The sequence below is a fragment of the Phyllobates terribilis genome, unplaced genomic scaffold (genome assembly GCF_046119375.1).
Source record: "Phyllobates terribilis strain yellow unplaced genomic scaffold, ASM4611937v1 Scaffold_5__5_contigs__length_657084704, whole genome shotgun sequence".
Taxonomy (NCBI): Eukaryota; Metazoa; Chordata; class Amphibia; order Anura; family Dendrobatidae; genus Phyllobates; species Phyllobates terribilis.
The window spans coordinates 469,876,860-469,893,993 of NW_027362765.1; the positions used below are offsets into that span (position 1 = coordinate 469,876,860).

The 17,134-nt window shown below is 38.4% G+C and overlaps 1 protein-coding gene across 5 annotated transcripts in view; it reads left to right on the forward strand.

Annotated features, from left to right (window-relative positions):
• Window positions 1-16,218, forward strand: part of SLC16A9 (solute carrier family 16 member 9) — a 30,037-nt gene extending 13,819 nt beyond the window's left edge. For 4 of the 5 annotated variants that reach the window (XM_073685462.1, XM_073685464.1, XM_073685461.1 and 1 more), the window contains 4 exons: window positions 2,456-2,599; window positions 3,792-3,887; window positions 8,223-9,107; window positions 10,494-16,218. In XM_073685462.1, coding sequence (XP_073541563.1) covers window positions 2,456-2,599; window positions 3,792-3,887; window positions 8,223-9,107; window positions 10,494-10,672 — 1,304 coding nt within the window. In that variant the 3' untranslated portion in view covers window positions 10,673-16,218. The remainder of the gene's footprint in view (window positions 1-2,455; window positions 2,600-3,791; window positions 3,888-8,222; window positions 9,108-10,493) is intronic. The other variant, XM_073685465.1, reaches the window with a different exon arrangement.
• The last annotated feature ends 916 nt before the right edge of the window (window positions 16,219-17,134 follow it).

Sequence of the window (17,134 nt, forward strand, 5' to 3'; positions counted from 1 at the left end):
TTCACTTTGCTGGCAGACACAAAGCACATTGCGTACTTTCAAAAAGAGCGCGCAAAAAAGCGCGCGAAAATATGCAATGTGTGAATGCAGCCTTTCTCTGTCAAACACACATGGATCATGGCCTCTAATGTATATGGGAGAGCAGGGGGGAGATAGCTATCTGCCAAAGGAAAGTTTGGCAAACAGATATCTCATGTACATGGCGAGCTTATTCTTTCTATAAAATGCATTCCTAAATTTTGAGAGTGAAATCCTCCATGCATTAGGCTTTAAAGAGAAATCCACTGAAAAGTGACCTTCTAACATATTATCGACCTTTGTCAGGAGATCACATCTGTAGGGTCGGGGAGTTTTGGCCATTCCAAAATCAGTTTCCCAAACTCTTTAGTAGTGATGAGAGATTTTTATCTTTGAAAATTTGTAACACAACATTTAAGTGAATCAATGTAGCTTTACTTATAATATAGTGTTGGGTTTTTGAATAACTGACATCATGTGGGTAATTTGTGAAGAGCTACAAACCCTTTGGCTTGACCCAACAAATTCCTCCGATGTCAACTTCTTACACATATCGGTGATAAGTCAGCAGATCATTTTGTGGTTGACTTTTGAAGTATACTGCTAAAAAGTAATTTCCCATGACCAAGCAAAAACATAAAGTACATAACTGGTTATGTGTTATCACACACAGTTAATCTGACCTCTTTTCCTTGAACACCTATTTATACTTTTCCCAGTCTCCTTTAGTGAAAAATCAACAAACGGAATACAATTTAACCTGAAGCCATATGGTCACCTTATGCTAAAGGTTGCATAAATTGCTTTTACTATCATTACATATGGTTAGACTAACACATTTATTACAAAGAAGTGCCAGGTGATATGTTATCTCAGTATTTTTTACTTCTTGGAACTATGAATTCTGCTGACAAAACGTTAACAACAGGAAACAACCCTCAGGAAATCCATCAAGCGTTTAACGACCTCAAGTAACTTAGAGACCAGTTGCTATCTAACATTCACTATGGAGAGATAAAAACATTGATAACAAATGTAAAGAAAAAAAGTATAGCCCAATGTTTTTTTTTTGTTGTTTTTTGAATTTACAGAAAATAGAGCAATCTTTAAATAGGAACATGATGGATTTACATTTAAGATAACCAATATCTTCATTGAGCAACAATAAATGGCAGAATACTGATTGGAAGAGAAGAGTCAAAAATCGTAAAAAGGAACAGAGACCTTTTTCCTAAGAGTTTAATGTCTACTTAGACAAAAATATAACTAATAGGAGCCTAAATTTGGAGGAAAGGGGGGGGGGATACATTGGCTTGTTTGAAAATGAAGAATGGCTTCCCAAAGATTTTCATAAGCTGGATTTGAAATAGGGAAAAAAGAGGTCCATGCACTGTAGAGCAGAAATGGACCAAATATGAGAACATCTACCATGAGTGAAGCATATCAATTTGTTGATTACAATCTCGAAAGCACAGTGAAAATGCTTTGGGAAAGCTTGAACTAGAGTATGTGCAGAGCTACATACCAGCCCATTAGGCTGCTTTCATGGTTAGCGTCAATATGAGCAATTTGAATAGGTTTTATCATTGGGGTCTGTATTATGGCCTTAACACCTAGACATCATGTTGTTCCACTAGACTGGACATTAATCACTCTTGGGTACTATTCTGCTGAATCATGTATGGTCTAGGTCTAGTCTTCAAATACTAATCATACAGACAATGTTATGTCCGGCTCTCATCAGACAGTAAAATGAGGTCTAAGCCTTACCATCTGTAGTGGAAGTCCATGCCTCAATTAATAATCTCTTTCAGTTTTCCTGTTTTGTCTTCTGAATTAAATATATAATTACAATGAGTACAAATCGAGTCAATGATGTTGTCTAACTATAGTTAGCTTCAGCCATAAAAAGGACTGTACAGCTTATGATCACTTCTACGGAAAATTCCTTGTCCACTGTACCTTTCAAATAACTAGGGACACCCCAAACTTTGGCTAGCCTCAAAGTTTCAGAAGCTCTGGTCAAGGTGATCGAAGCATAAGGATGCTACTAGGGACATTGAACTGCTTTAACCAGGCTTTATTTTACAATCTCCTGTAAAAAAAAGGCAGAGATCAAGCTAAAGTTTAGGAAGGCCTCATGAGTTGAGATGAAAAGCTTGAAAGGGAGTTGAAGCTTGGAACTAGAAGAGGTTAAAATGTGAGCTGAAATGGGGGGTAGGAATAAATAGAGTAGAGGGTGTAATCTAGGTAAAAAAAAGTATAAAAGTGGAATGTAGACCTGCAGAAGAGCTTATCTAGGTATCCAGATGGCCAAATATTGAGTAATGTACCATCCTGTGACCAATTATATGTTTAATTTAAATATTATGATACATACAATTTCTATTCTAATTTTCAAAAACAAAAGCACTGATATATTTGTTCCCCACTCCAGGTCCTTTGTGTAGTGCAAGTGTCTCTTCTTTTGGTGCTCGTCCTGTCACCATTTTCAGCAGCTTCTTGGTGGCTGGAGGTCTAATTCTAAGCAGCTTTGCACCCAATGTCTACTTCTTGTATTTCTCATATGGAATTATGGTTGGTAAGTGAATTATTTACATCAGTTTCTTCTTACGTCCCATGCTCAAGAGTTAATTCAGCTCCACGGATGAATATTATGTCAATCGGAAGGTTACACGTTATAGTCCTTGAATGTAGCTCCAATCTTTGGAAGTGTAATTGTTCCATGTCTACTGTCAGGAGAATCTTCTTTTTATAAAAAAATACCATTGATAAAAGAACTCTTTAATGAAAATAGTGAAACAACATGTATTTTTATATACAATTTGATTAAATAATTCTAACACATTTTTCTGATAACAAATTGTTTTTAAAAAGAGGACAGTACACACTATTATAGGTTAAAGGGAATGTGCCATCAGGACATTATCTATTGTTTAAATCAAGTTTTTATGTTAAGAATTCTTTTTTTTTAAATGTGTGTGCTTTTTTATATTTCTCATTACTAATATTAAAATAAATCTAAAATATTGCAGAGCCTAACATTTGGCTGCAACTTCTTGTTCTGTAGAGAATACTTTTCAGCAACTATCTCATTATCATCACAAGAAGTATTACAATGAAAGATAACACCACTATATACAGTAGAAAACGCTGTATCACTTAATTCATAGTAGGCAATGTCACAGATCATCTCCTCCTCCTCTCTGCACAATGTCCTCTGCACAGATAACAGAGCATGCCTATTAAACTCTCCCATAAAAATTAAAGTGTCAGAGCTTGTCTCTTGTTACCTCAGGCAAAATGACTGTCCTCATTATCATGTAGAGAAAATATAAAAAAAAATGTACAACAATAAAATAAAAACAGGTTAGTTAAAAAGAATATGTAACACTATCTGGTTATGACTATTTCGAAATAATAGAAATGATGTTTACCCTTTAAGTCTTGGTCACATGTGTAATTCTGATAGCAGCATTGCAGATTTGAAGGATGTCCTTATGAGTTGGCTGGCCCTGCACATTTCTCCATTTAACCCATTATTTCCCTAGCAGACAAGCAGCTCCCTCTGCTTTTGTAAATTATGCTCATCCAGTACATGCAAGCAGCAATAGCTGTTGGCATAAGGCTATTTTATGTGCATGGGCTGCTGCAACCTCTTGGACACAATATTTACATTTTATGATGCACCAAGAAAATTCTTGCAACAATCTGATTTTTCTATATTGTAAACATAAATAGCCTCTAAATAACTAATTATTTTTTAACTTTAGGTTTTGGATGTGGGTTACTGTACACGGCCACCGTGACTGTCACCTGTCAGTATTTTGAAAAACGGAGAGGGCTTGCACTTGGGATCGTCTCAACAGGTAGCTCATTTGTATCCAATGTGTTTTTACTGTATGCATATTTTCATTTTCTTTTCAGTATTACTTGTATTACAAAACACAATATATATTTCATCACTGTGTATAACTGGTTTCTCCTTGATTTTACCAATAATTAAAGAACTCCAATCAAAGTTTTTATCATTTTAATATATTGCAGTCATCAGCACTGTGTACTTACAATTGCTCATTTTGCCCTTCCACCCAGTTAATTCTTCCATTTTCCATTAGGTCTATGATATCACTTGATTAAAAGCAGACTAGTCTGCTTTTTAACATGCGAGGTCATAGACCTAATAGAAAAGAGAAGAATTAACTAGGCAGAAGGGAAAAATGAGCAATTGTAAGTACGCAGTGCTATATAATATGATGACTGCAATATATTAAGAGGATAAAAATTTTGATTGGAGTGCTTCTTTAAGATAGGCAGGCTTAAAGGGCGTTTATAGTGTCCTAGGAACAATTTAAAGATGTGGCAAACTGGGCAATTGCTCAAGGCCCTCTTTTTCTAGGGGGCCTGAGGATGAAATACTGTATAACCACTGCAGTCATAACTATACACAGTAGAGAATTACTCTGGTTTGATATTGACATGTAATGTGTATTTGTAGACTGTATTGTATGACCTCTCCGTTTGATATATATGTATATATATACAGTCATATGAAAAAGTTTGGGCACCCCTATTAATCTTAAGCTTAATGTTTTATAAAAATTGGTGTTTTTGCAACAGCTATTTCAGTTTGATATATGTAATAACTGTTGGATACAGTAATGTTTCTGCCTTGAAATGAGGTTTATTGTACTAACAGAAAATGTGCAATCTGCATTCAAACAAAATTTGACAGGTGCATAAGTATGGGCACCTCACCAGAAAAGTGACATTAATATTTAGTAGATCCTCCTTTTGCAAAAATAACAGCCTCTAGTCACTTCCTGTAGCTTTTAATGAGTTCCTGGATCCTGGATGAAGGTATTTTTGACCATTCCTCTTTACAAAACAATTCCAGTTCAGTTAAGTTTGATGGTCGCCGAGCATGGACAGCCTCTTCAAATGATCCCACAGATGTTCAATGATATTCAGGTCTGGGGACTGGGATGGCCATTCCAGAACATTGTAATTGTTCCTCTGCATGAATGCCTGAGTAGATTTGGAGCGGTGTTTTGGATCATTGTCTTGCTGAAAGATCCATCCACTGCGTAACTTCAACTTTATCACTGATTCTTGAACATTATTGCCAAGAATCTGCTGATACTGAGTGGAATCCATGCGTCCCTCAACTTTAACAAGATTCCCAGTGCCGGCATTGACCACACAGCCCCAAAGCATGATGGAACCTCCACCAAATTTTGCTGTGGGTAGCAAGTGTTTTTCTTGGAATGCTGTGTTTTTTTGCCACCATGCATAACGCCTTTTTATATGACCAAACAACTCAATCTTGGTTTCATCAGTCCACAGGACCTTCTTCCAAAAAGAAATAGGCTTCTTCAAATGTGCTTTTGCATACCTCAGCCGACTCTGTTTGTGCATACTTGCAGAAACGGCTTCTTTCGCATCACTCTCCCATACAGCTTCTCCTTGTGCAAAGTGCGTTGTATAGTTGACCGATGCACAGTGACACCATCTGCAGCAAGTTGATGCTGCAGCTCTCTGGAGGTGGTCTGAGGATTGTCCTTGACTGATCTCACCATTCTTCTTCTCTGCCTTTCTGATGTTTTTCTTGTCCTGACACTTCTGGCCTTAACAAGAACTGTCCCTATGTTCTTCCATTTCCTTACTATGTTCCTCACAGTGGAAACTGACAGGTTAAATCTCTGAGACAGCTTTTTGTATCCTTCCCCTGAACAACTATGTTGAATAATCTTTGTTTTCAGATCATTTGACAGTTGTTTTGAGGAGCCCATGATGCCACTCTTCAGAGGAGATTCAAACAGGAGAACAACTTGCAAGTGGCCACTTTAAGTAGCTTTTCTCATGATTGCATACACCTGGCTATAAAGTTCAAAGCTCAATGAGGTTACAAAACCAAAAAAAGTGCTTTAGTAAGTCAGTAAAAAGTAGGCAGGAGTATTTAAAACAAGAAAATGATAAGGGTGCCCATACTTATGCACCGGTCAAATTTTGTTTGAATGCAGATTGCACATTTTCTGTTAGCACAATAAACCTCATTTCAAGGCAGAAACATTACTGTGTCCAACAGTTATTACATATATCAAACTGAAATAGCTGTTGCAAAAACACCAATTTTTATAAAACATTAAGCTTAAGATTAATAGGGGTGCCCAAACTTTTTCATATGACTGTATATATATATATATATATATATATATATATATATATATTTATTTACAGTTGTGCTCAAAGTTTACATACCCCGGCAGAATTTTTCCTTTCTTGGCCTTGTTTCAGAGAATATGAATGATAACAAAAATTTTTTTTCTCCACTCATGGTTATTGAAGCCATTTATTGTCAAACTACTGTGTTTTCTCTTTTTAAATCTTAATGACAACCAAAAACATCCAAATGACCCTGATCAAAAGTTCACATATCCCAGTTCTTAATACCGTGTATTGCCCCCTCTAACATCAATGACAGCTTGAAGTCTTTTGTGGTAGTTGTGGATGAGGTTCTTTAATTTCTCAGATGGTAAAGCTGCCCATTCTTCTTGGCAAAAGCCTCCAGTTCCTGTAAATTCCTGGGCTGTCTAGCATGAACCACGCGCTTGAAATCTCCCCAGAGTTGCTCAATGATATTGAGGTCAGGAGACTGAGATGGCCACTCCAGAACCTTCACTTTGTTCTGCTGCAACCCATGACATGTAGACTCGGCCTTGTGTTTTGGATCGTTCTCATGTTGGAACGTCCAAGTACGTCCCATGTCCAACTTCCGGGCTGGTGAGTGCTAATTTACCTCCAGTATTTGCTGATAATGTGCTGCATTCATCTTTCCTTCAACTTATACCAAGTTTCCTGTGCCTTTGTAGCTCACACATCCCCAAAACATCAGCGATCCACCTCCGTGCCTTACTGTAGGAATCGTGTTGCTTTCCTCATAGGCCTTGAAGACCTCTCTCCAAATGTAAGGTTTATGGTTGTGGCCAAAAAGTTAAATTTTGTTCTCATCACTCCAAATTACCTTGTACTGGAAGTTTTGAGGCTTGTCTCTGTGCTGTTTGACGTATTGTAGGCTAGATGCTTTGTGGCATTTGCGCATTAATGGCTTTCTTTTGGCGACTCGACCATGCAGCCCATTTTTCTTCAAGTGCTTCCTTATTGAGCATTTTGAAACAGCCACACCACTAGTTTTCAGAGAGTCCTGAATTTCAGCTGATGTTATTTGTGGGTTTTTCTTTGCATCCTGAACAATTTTCCTGGCAGCTGTGGCCAAACTTTTTGTTGGTCTACCTGACTGTGGCTTCGTTTTTACAGAGCCCCTGATTTTCCATTTGTTAATCACAGTTTGAATGCTGCTGACTGGCATTATCAATTCCTTGGATATTTTTTTGTATCCCTTTCCTGTGTTATACAGTTCAACTACCTTTTCCCATAGATCCGTTGACAATTCATTTGCTTTCCCCATAACTCACAATCCAGAAACATCAGTGGCTGGATGAAAGATGCAAGAGTTCGTCTGGATCCCAGAAACTCACTCAGCTTTTATGCACACACTGATTACAAGCAAACAGGTCACAGGTGAGGATGTTACCTTTAGTAGCCATTCAAACCCATTTGTGTCAAATTCTGTGCTTGTTATCAGGCCAAAATCACCAGGGTATGTGAACATTTGATCAGAGTCATTTGGATGTTTTTGGTTGTCATTAAGATTTAAAAAGAGAAAACACAGTAGTTTGACAATAAATGGCTTCACCCAACCAATAACCATGAGGGGAGAAAAATTTTTTTTGTTATCATTCATATTCTCTGAAACAAGGCCAAGAAAGGAAAAAATCTGCCTGGGTATGTAAACTTTTGAGCACAACTGTATATATATAGATAGTTAGATCTATCTATCTATATAGATATACATACAGTATCTATATAGATAGATATAGAAATAATAAGACACAATTAAAAAAACAAGCACCCATTAGACCTGGGGGCCCACACTTCTCCTTAGGCCTTATTGAGACATCTGCGATTTTTCTTGTGCACAAAAAAACATTTTCTATCAGTGAAAACCACAGATAGGACACGCAAGTGAAAATGGATGTCTGATTAAGCACTTATATGCAGAAAGCAAATAATTTGCATGGTAAAGTAGAAAATTTACCTTAAGTAAATTTGACTGATGATATTACTGTATGTGTCCTTTTCAGGTTCCAGTGTTGGTACCTTTATATATGCAAGTTTACAGAAGGAGCTGATTTTAGTCTATGGAATAGATGGCTGTTTGCTAATTATTGGAGCATTAGCATTAAATATATTAGCATGTGGCATCCTAATGAGACCCTTACCAAAACTACCTGAAGCTGCAGTAGAAAAGCCTGGTTTGGAAAATGTTCCTGACGCCTACCTCATATACCATGAAAAAGACCAGAAGAAAGAAGAAAATATTGGGATGCTTGAAAAGGAGAAACCATCTGAAGCCAATGGGAACTGCTGCTCTCAAGAAAATTACCCCCAGATGACTCAATGTGACGTAATAAAGGACAATTGTAACAGCAAAGTTATAGAGAAATACAACTGCAAACAGCTAGTAAAGAACAAGTGCCATACCTACCTGGACTACTGGGAAGACACCATAAACCTGTTCAGAGACAAAGTATTTGCTGCTCTTTTCATCAACATTTTATTATTTGACATTGGAGGATTTCCTCCAAGTTTTCTTCTGGAAGATGTAGCCAAAAGTGCCAATATTGATAAAGAGGACATGGTAGTGCCCCTAGTGTTCATCCTCGGCCTCATGATGGCAATCGGGAAGCTTGTTTTGGGAATTCTTGCAGATTTTAAGTGGATGAATACATTGTATCTGTATGTATTCACTTTAATAGCGACAGGTTTGGCAGTATCTGCAGTTCCGTTTGCCAAGACATATGGTACCTTGGCTGTTATTGCCGGTACTATAGGATTTTTTACTGGAAACTGGTCAATATTCCCGTATGTAACAACAAACACTGTGGGGTTGGATAAGCTCACTCATGCCTATGGGATCCTGATGTTCTTTGCTGGAATTGGAAACTGCCTAGGACCACCTATGGTTGGTAAGATAAAAGAACGAGAGTTTTGTTTTCCTTTGGCTATGGCTTTGCATGTGTGTACATCAGCAATGGCAGAAAGGCTTTCAGACTAATAGCTGTAATCTGATATACATTCTCCAGCAGTGTATTGACTTAGTCAGGACTCGGTGTACTTCCCGGCATACAGCAGTTCCTGAATCCTGCTGGCTGTCAGCCTTATGTCAAGTAAACATACCTGTCATCAGGTGAAGGTGTCTGCGGGACCTGAGATCAAACAGTAGCTCTTGCAGCTGAAAATATATTTGTCATGAATTTCTACATTAGGAGAACATTCACACATAGTGCATTTGCTGTAGAAAAAATTTCCAGGTGTAATGCAAATCAAATTCTCACCATATTGTATAAGCAGAGTACTGTAGGTGGGGATTTTTTTGGGCTATAGATTAAAAAAATGCACTTTATTCACCTCCCTTGATGCTTTCATGGTACCATTATGGCCCATTCAGACAAGTCAATAATTAGCAAACAAGCTTTGATAAGAATAGGCCGGAAATATCCTGAGGAACAAGCAAAATGTTCATTCGTAGGGTGAGATGATTTTTATGCTGTCATAAGGGCTCGTGCAAACGACCGTATTTTTGGTCCGAGTGCGATCCGATGTTTTGCTATGTTATGCTATGGGTCCGTTCACATGATCAATTTTTTCTGGTCTGTCCACAGAAAAAAAATAGCAGCATGCAACATATGCATCCAATATTCAGATCACAAGTCAATGAGAAAGTGGAAAAAATTGGACAGCACTTGGATGATATCCAAGAGTGGTCTGATTGCATGGACTGATAGAATGGAGATTTTTTTTTCTCATCTTCTCCTCATCTGAGAAAATCGGATCACACTGTGATCACACTCTGATCAAACTGTGATCAGAGTGTGATTAGCATAATCGGACCCGTTTTGTTGGATGAGAGAAAATGCAATCATATGACCCTAGTCTAATTGTCATTGTTATCGAAAGCACGTCAGTCTCATAAACTGGAGACGAACTGCCAATACCAAGTATATTGCCAATTGGCGATCATTTAATGGCTTGGATTGGCCTGTCTACATGGGCCATTGGTTTAGTTTCCTGCACATCCAACCTTCAGAAATGGTGTAACCAACTGTGATTGGCTGCAGTGGTCATGTGTCTACATGAGATATCATCGTTGGCCATAATACATAATACGGGGGGGGGGGGGGGGACCAGGCTCACGTTACCATTGGAGTAACAGGAGTTGTGTATACTTACCAGCTTTATGGGTAATCTGCGGCAGTATCAAAAATTAGATTTTGCTTTGCTTCTCTAACAAATCCTTATACTTATAAAAATCATTTATGATTTTATTATTAACTTTTTTTTTTCTTTTTCAGGTTGGTTTTTTGACTGGACACAGTCCTATGATATAGCCTTCTATTTCTGCGGAATATGCGTTATAATAGGAGCTATGGGCTTATTACTTGTAGCACTGCCATTTTGGAAGAACTGTCAAACTAAAAAATTGGAACCTTCTCTGAAGAGTCACTCTTATATTGTAGCTCAAGCTGTATGAATGTCTCTTGCAAATTTACGTTTGTGAAGTTTTGTAGTATTTAGTTATTATACTATGCAACTTTTTATAGGATTTTTTAAAATTATTATTAATATACAGTATTCACCTAGTCCTAAATCTTATAGGGCTTTATTTCAGAAGGTATCAATCTCCTCAAGCAAGTATTTTATCTCACACCATATTCTCCATGGATAAATAATATAAAAGTTTTCAGCAGGATTCTGGTGTAAAACTGTTTGGAGTGTCCAAAAAATTTTGCGCAATTTGTACTTGTTCAAAAAATTTGCAAATTTGGGCATTTTTACGCTAGTTGCAGTAAGCTCCACCAACTTTAAAAAAAAAAAATGGACCTTCCTTGGAGGTTGCATTGATGACAAATCCATCATACTATATGCCTCAAAGGTGGCACATATCCTTGGAGTACATTTCTTGTAATGCCATGTGGCAGATAAAAAATGTACCCCTAAATTTGGCGCATGTTACTTCAGAGCACTGTTCATCAATTTGTTGGCGCTATATAAATAAAAAGATTATTATTATTATTATCATCAAGATGACCGGGGCCATTGTCTTTACAATTGTTATACATGTTCAAACATCATTTCAGATTTAGCTTACTTTTTGCTGTGTTTTAAATGAACTGAACTACAGTCAGCATAAAACACTAAAGTGCTCTTGTCATTTTCCAAAATACGACCATCTGTGACTTTATCGACGTGAGGATCTTTCTTCTATAATTTGACTTAGGTGCATGGTGACACTGGAAAATTGTATTACAACAGACCTGTCTACTGTACTTACTGTATTTTATGTACTTAGGATTTATTCAAGCAATGTGGATACACTGAGGATGTTAGTCCGAATTTTGGGAAATTTGCGGTGTATTACAGTAGCAGAATTGTGGAAAGTCTCATCTACACGCTGCATATAAAATTTACAGAATATCCTCATAGAAATTGACTTTATTGAAATGAATCTAAATCTGCATTTTGTCAATTTATGCTGCAAATTTTCCTAAAAGGGTTGTCCAGACTTCTGATAATGACTCATCCTACAGATAGGTCATCAGTATCATATATTTAGGGACCAACACCCATTCACTTCAATAGGAGCAAATCTGCAGTTCTTGGCAAGAACCACTACACAGTGAACAGAGCTGTGCTGGTTTGGCTCCGTTTACTGTTTTTTTCCTTCTGATCATGGGGGTACCATTGGACAGATCATCAGTGATCTGATGATCTACCCTAAGGACCTTAAGTCCTCAATGTCATAAGATTGGAGAATCCTTTTAATTTTCAGCAATAAATGTGGCGCCATACACAACTGTTCCCAATGTGCAATGCTCACTTTTTTTGTCATGTGTTCATTTGCAACCAATCTTTCTCCAATGTATCCCAATTAAAATGAAACAACTTTGCAAACAGTTTAAATTCAAAATCTCCAATGATTTAATCTATAGAGTTTTTATGCAGAGCTACACTGACGAGCAAAAGGGTAACAATATTTTGAACTTTTGACTTTCAGGCTCCATATCTCACCATCCACTACTGCTTCGAACGTGAGATTGCCATCATTTTATAGACAATCATCTTGGCTATCTCATACATAAATTTGGCTTGCAACTATTTAGCATATTAGTTATGCAGATTCTTGTCATGTCACTGCATTGTTACTGTTTTGCTCCTGGTGGTGGAAAATCTTTTTCTTCCTGTATACTACAACATACGACCTGTTCTCACATTCCCGAAAAGCTTAGTGTGTTTTTAGGTTGATTCCCAAGTGAAAGGTCAATGGTTTGAATCTGGAAGCAGCCATGAAGATTTCCCAAGAAAAGAGAAACAGCATCATCCAGCTCATTGATAACGGTCTCTCGGCAAAGATAATTGCCAAACTGCATCACGTGAGCGCCATGACATTTGGAAGAATACGAAATAAAGCACATCCATCTATTCAAAAGCCAAGAGGTGGATGTCCAGACAAAATATTGGAGTCAACAAGTCGGCTCATCACAATGTCTATCATTTCTGGTGTGACAAACATGGCAGTGGAGGTGGCTTGTATGCCTCGTAACAGCGAGATTACAGACGTCCATGCAAGCACCGTGCGACGCACGTTACACAAGTCTGGAATGGTGGGTTGAAAAAAGGTGAAGAAGCCTCAACTTCAATATCGTCATAAGAAGCGCCAGCTTGAGTTTGCAAAAAAGCACAAAAAGTGAACAGTAGAAGATTGGAAATGGGTGATTTAGAGAGATTAAACGAAAGTCAATAGACTGGGCTCTGATGGGTGCAAATGGGTCTGAAAGTAACAAGGGAAAAAGAGGCTAATGGATCGAGAAATTGAAGGAACTGTCAAGTTCGGAGGAGGAAGCCTGATGCTATGGGGTTGTTTCACAGCCAAAGGAGTTGGATACTTGACCAGGATCGAAGGTGGTCTCAATGCTGAGCTATATGTGAGTTTCCAACAGGGCAATTTACTTTGTACACTCGAGTACTATGGTTATGAAAGGATCAATATAATGTTCTAGCAGGACAACGACCTTAAGCATAAATTGAGATTGGCGAAGAAATAGTTCAATGACAATGAAGTAGAGGTGCTGGATTGGCCCCCACAGTCCCCAGACCTTAACCCCATCGAACACTTGTGGGTGGAGTTGAAGAAAAAACTGTATACATACATGGTCAACCAGTATGCACCAACTTTGGGAATGTGTAGAAGAGACCTGTGATCAGATTTCAGCCGAGACTTGCTTGAATCTGATCGAGAGCATGCCCAGAAGGAGTCAGGCAGTGTTGAAAGCCAAAGGTGGATTTTCAAAATACTAACAAAATAATAAAAATTTCGATTTTTAGGAGCAAAACAGTAACAATGCAGTGACATGACAAGAATCTGCATATCTAATCATGTGCTAAATAGTTGCAAGTCAAATTTATGTATGAGATAGCCAAGATGATTGTCTATAAAATGATAGTAGTCTTAGGTTGGAAGCAGTAGTGGATGGTGAGATATGGAGCCTGAAAGTCTAAAGTTCAAAACATTGTTACCCTTTTGCTCACCAGTGTATGTATCTCCATAGTTACAGACTACAGTCCTACCATACTGAAATTAGCAGAGTTGTGTCCAGCAATGTCTGGGAATGAAAATAGCATTTTGATTCCAAAAAATAGTAAAAACATGAATGAAAATTGGTGAAAAATTAAGCAGGAAAAGTGGAAAGGAAAATAGGGTAATAAATCACATTAGAGGGTGACATGTCACATTAGAGGATAAGGCTATGATTAAGAACCCATGCATTTCAAAACGTGTCACCCTTTAATGTGACTTTGTAACCCTCTTTTCCTTCCCATTTTTCCTGCATAATTTTACCATGTTTTTAATGTTTTTGGAATAAGGATGTTATTTTAATTCCCTGGGATTCCTGCACACAACTCCGTTATTTTCAGTATCGCTGACACCCATAAACCAGTTTGGATCTATTATCCATGCATCCCCTTTTACCTGAAACCTTGGATTCGCAAGTCAGGCAAACCTTCTTATTTTGTATTTTTCTACAGTTATACAATGTTTGTAGACTGAACCAGCAATCATATGTTTGGTATTTGTTTCCTCCTGTACTTTCTGTAGGCCAATAAGAAAAATGGGCTCATGTAGTTGACTACACATGACTGCAAGGTTTCTTTCTTTGCTTTTATGCTGAGAAATATAAGGCTACGCAGTATCTGTATACACAAAACGGTTAAATAATCAATATGCACTCATTTATGTTGCAAGGGAGCAATACAAATCACTGCAAAAGTTTACGTAACCTTTGTATAAACTATTTTCCAAGAAGCAGGTAAAACTATGAAGTCTTAAGCTGACATGCACTCAGCCAATAGATGTTTGTCATATGATTTCATGCAGAAATTAATTACAAGCTCTATCTGGATAGGTATAAAATTAATCAGGTGCAGAACTAGACCCAAAAGCAGAATCAATGGTATTTCCAAACACTGGTGTGATGCAGGGGGCCAGAGGGAAAATTGCACTGGGTGGCAAATTACATCATGGTAGAAAATTTCAAAGTCCTGCTCCTACACTTCCCCAATTGTCACTTAAACATTCCACTCCACGGCTGGAGCTGCCATTATCCAGCTGGGGAATCTTCTCCACACTTATTGAGCATGAAGCATCGCTTTTCCTTTGAGCGGCAGCCAGTGAATGGGATTGCTGCCCGAAAGGATCAAACTTATTGTAAAGATGGTCTTAGTGTGTTTATTAACAGGGCATATGTTATGCATGTGCTGCTTAGCTCCTCTATCACCTTGGTCGGTGCCTGCCTCTGCAGAGAGCAGCAGCCGATACTAAATTAATCTTGGCTGCTGCACTCTGCATAGACAGTAATAGAGATGAGCAGTAGCTGTATAACAATGCCCAACTACTAAACACACTGAGACCAAAATAAGGTGGACTGTTTCAGGTACAGTAGCACTACCACCTCCCTGTGGAGGAGAAGAAGTCTAGGGGGATTGAGAGGGGGTGTGAGCTAAATGCTCCTAGTATCTGATTGCTAGAACCCCTAGCGAAGCCAAGAACAGAGCACCGGAACTCGTGAGTCAGACTTTGCAGAGCCACGACATAAATAGAACTGAGGTGTCCATGCTCCACTTTTGCTCTACTGAATGTCTTAGAGACTGCAGGAAAATAGATGAGCATTTTACTCGACTCTCTCCAGCTGTCTCATAGACAATGAATAGAGCAGAGAGTTGACCATGCTCTCCTCCATTCCATTCACGACGGGGTTCGGCAGAGTCTCAGTTTCCACAGCCAAGTTCTCAGGATCACTAGTCGTCCCAACAGTTAAACCACCTGTTATCAATAAGTTATTATTATTACTATGCAGGATCTCCTCAGGATGAAGATTACAATCTGAGGAGGGGTTGGATGGGGCCCACTTAAAACCATATTACACGAGGACCAAGATTACAATCTGGGGGTAGGAGGGGTTATACTGTATATATGAGCAATAACAGCATACTAGTTTCATTATATCAGTATTTTCTTAAAATTCAATACATGTGCTTGGGGAGAAGGGGTTCCAATATTGGACTGGCTAAAGGGACTTGAGAGTGTTAATGGTCCACAGGGGTGAAAGTTATGCCCCTGTCACTGGCAACCTAAGCTATGCCATTGTTTCCAAAATAGCCAATAGTCCGTTTGAGTAATCAATGTTCATGTTTTTCTTATCACTTTTAAATCCCCCTGATATCTCGATCTATGTGGATCTGTATTTATTCTATTGTGTAGTCTTGTATGGTGTATGTAGTGTTTACATTATCATGTTTTTTTTCATAACCCGACAGACCAAGATTGTCCACTGTCTATTTGTATTAATGTATGAAAAAGTGTTTTGAAAGAATTCCTGACCGTGTAATGTTTTCTGATATTTATCACATTCCTGAATTGTCCAGATTTCAAACTTTGAGAATTCCCAGTTTGTATTTCGGAAATATGATGTCACTTTATTGGCTTTCATACTCTAGTTGCAAATAAAATATTTTTTTATACATTATAGTTTGTTTGTTATCACTATACAGTGGTCCCTGAGTGGTCCCAGGGCCAGAAATATGTTTGGGTCCCTCTCCCTTCAATGCTATCAAACGCACACTAAAAATAATGTTATTTGTGTACAAAATGATAAAATTTAACAAATGACAAATCTATACAACATAATTACTATATTTTTTTTTTTACTTTTTAAGAATACTCACGAATAATTCTCAGAGTACAGGATACATTATGCAGATGTGGCTTTCATACACACCACTCATGCTGGATACATACCGCACATGGACCATTTACACAGTGGAAATGCACCACAAGGTCACCAGTTACATAATGGATTCTACTGTACAGCTGCCATTCATATGCCCTTACTCATACGAGGTACATTCCTGGTTGATGTCACACAACTATTTACCATACTTTAATGAATACTTACCGTATTTTTCAAACTATAAGACGCACTTTTTTCTTCCAAAATTTTGGAGGAAAATGGGGGGTGTGTCTTATAGTCCGATTGTTGGGCGGGGGGGTGTATATATATGTGGGATGTGGGGGGAGCGGTAGCGGTGGAGGAGCGGGGCACAGGAGGCAGCAGCCTACACTGTCCCCGCTGCTAAGGAAAATGGGGTGTGGGGAGCACTGAATATTCATGCTCCTTAATAGCAGCACACAGTGTAGCCGCAGCGCGGCTCCTGCTGCTGCCGGAATCACTTGTGCCCGCTGTTAAAGGGCATGAATATTCAACCTCTCTCCATGCCCATGGGCGTGGGGAGGGGGTGAATATTCATGCCCTTTAATAAGCAGGCACACATGATAGCCCGTCAGCAGCAGGAGCCGCGCTGCGGCTACGCTGTGTGCCCGCTATGAAGGAGCATGAAGTCACTGCTCCCCGCGCACACAGTCTCGGCGTGGGAGCAG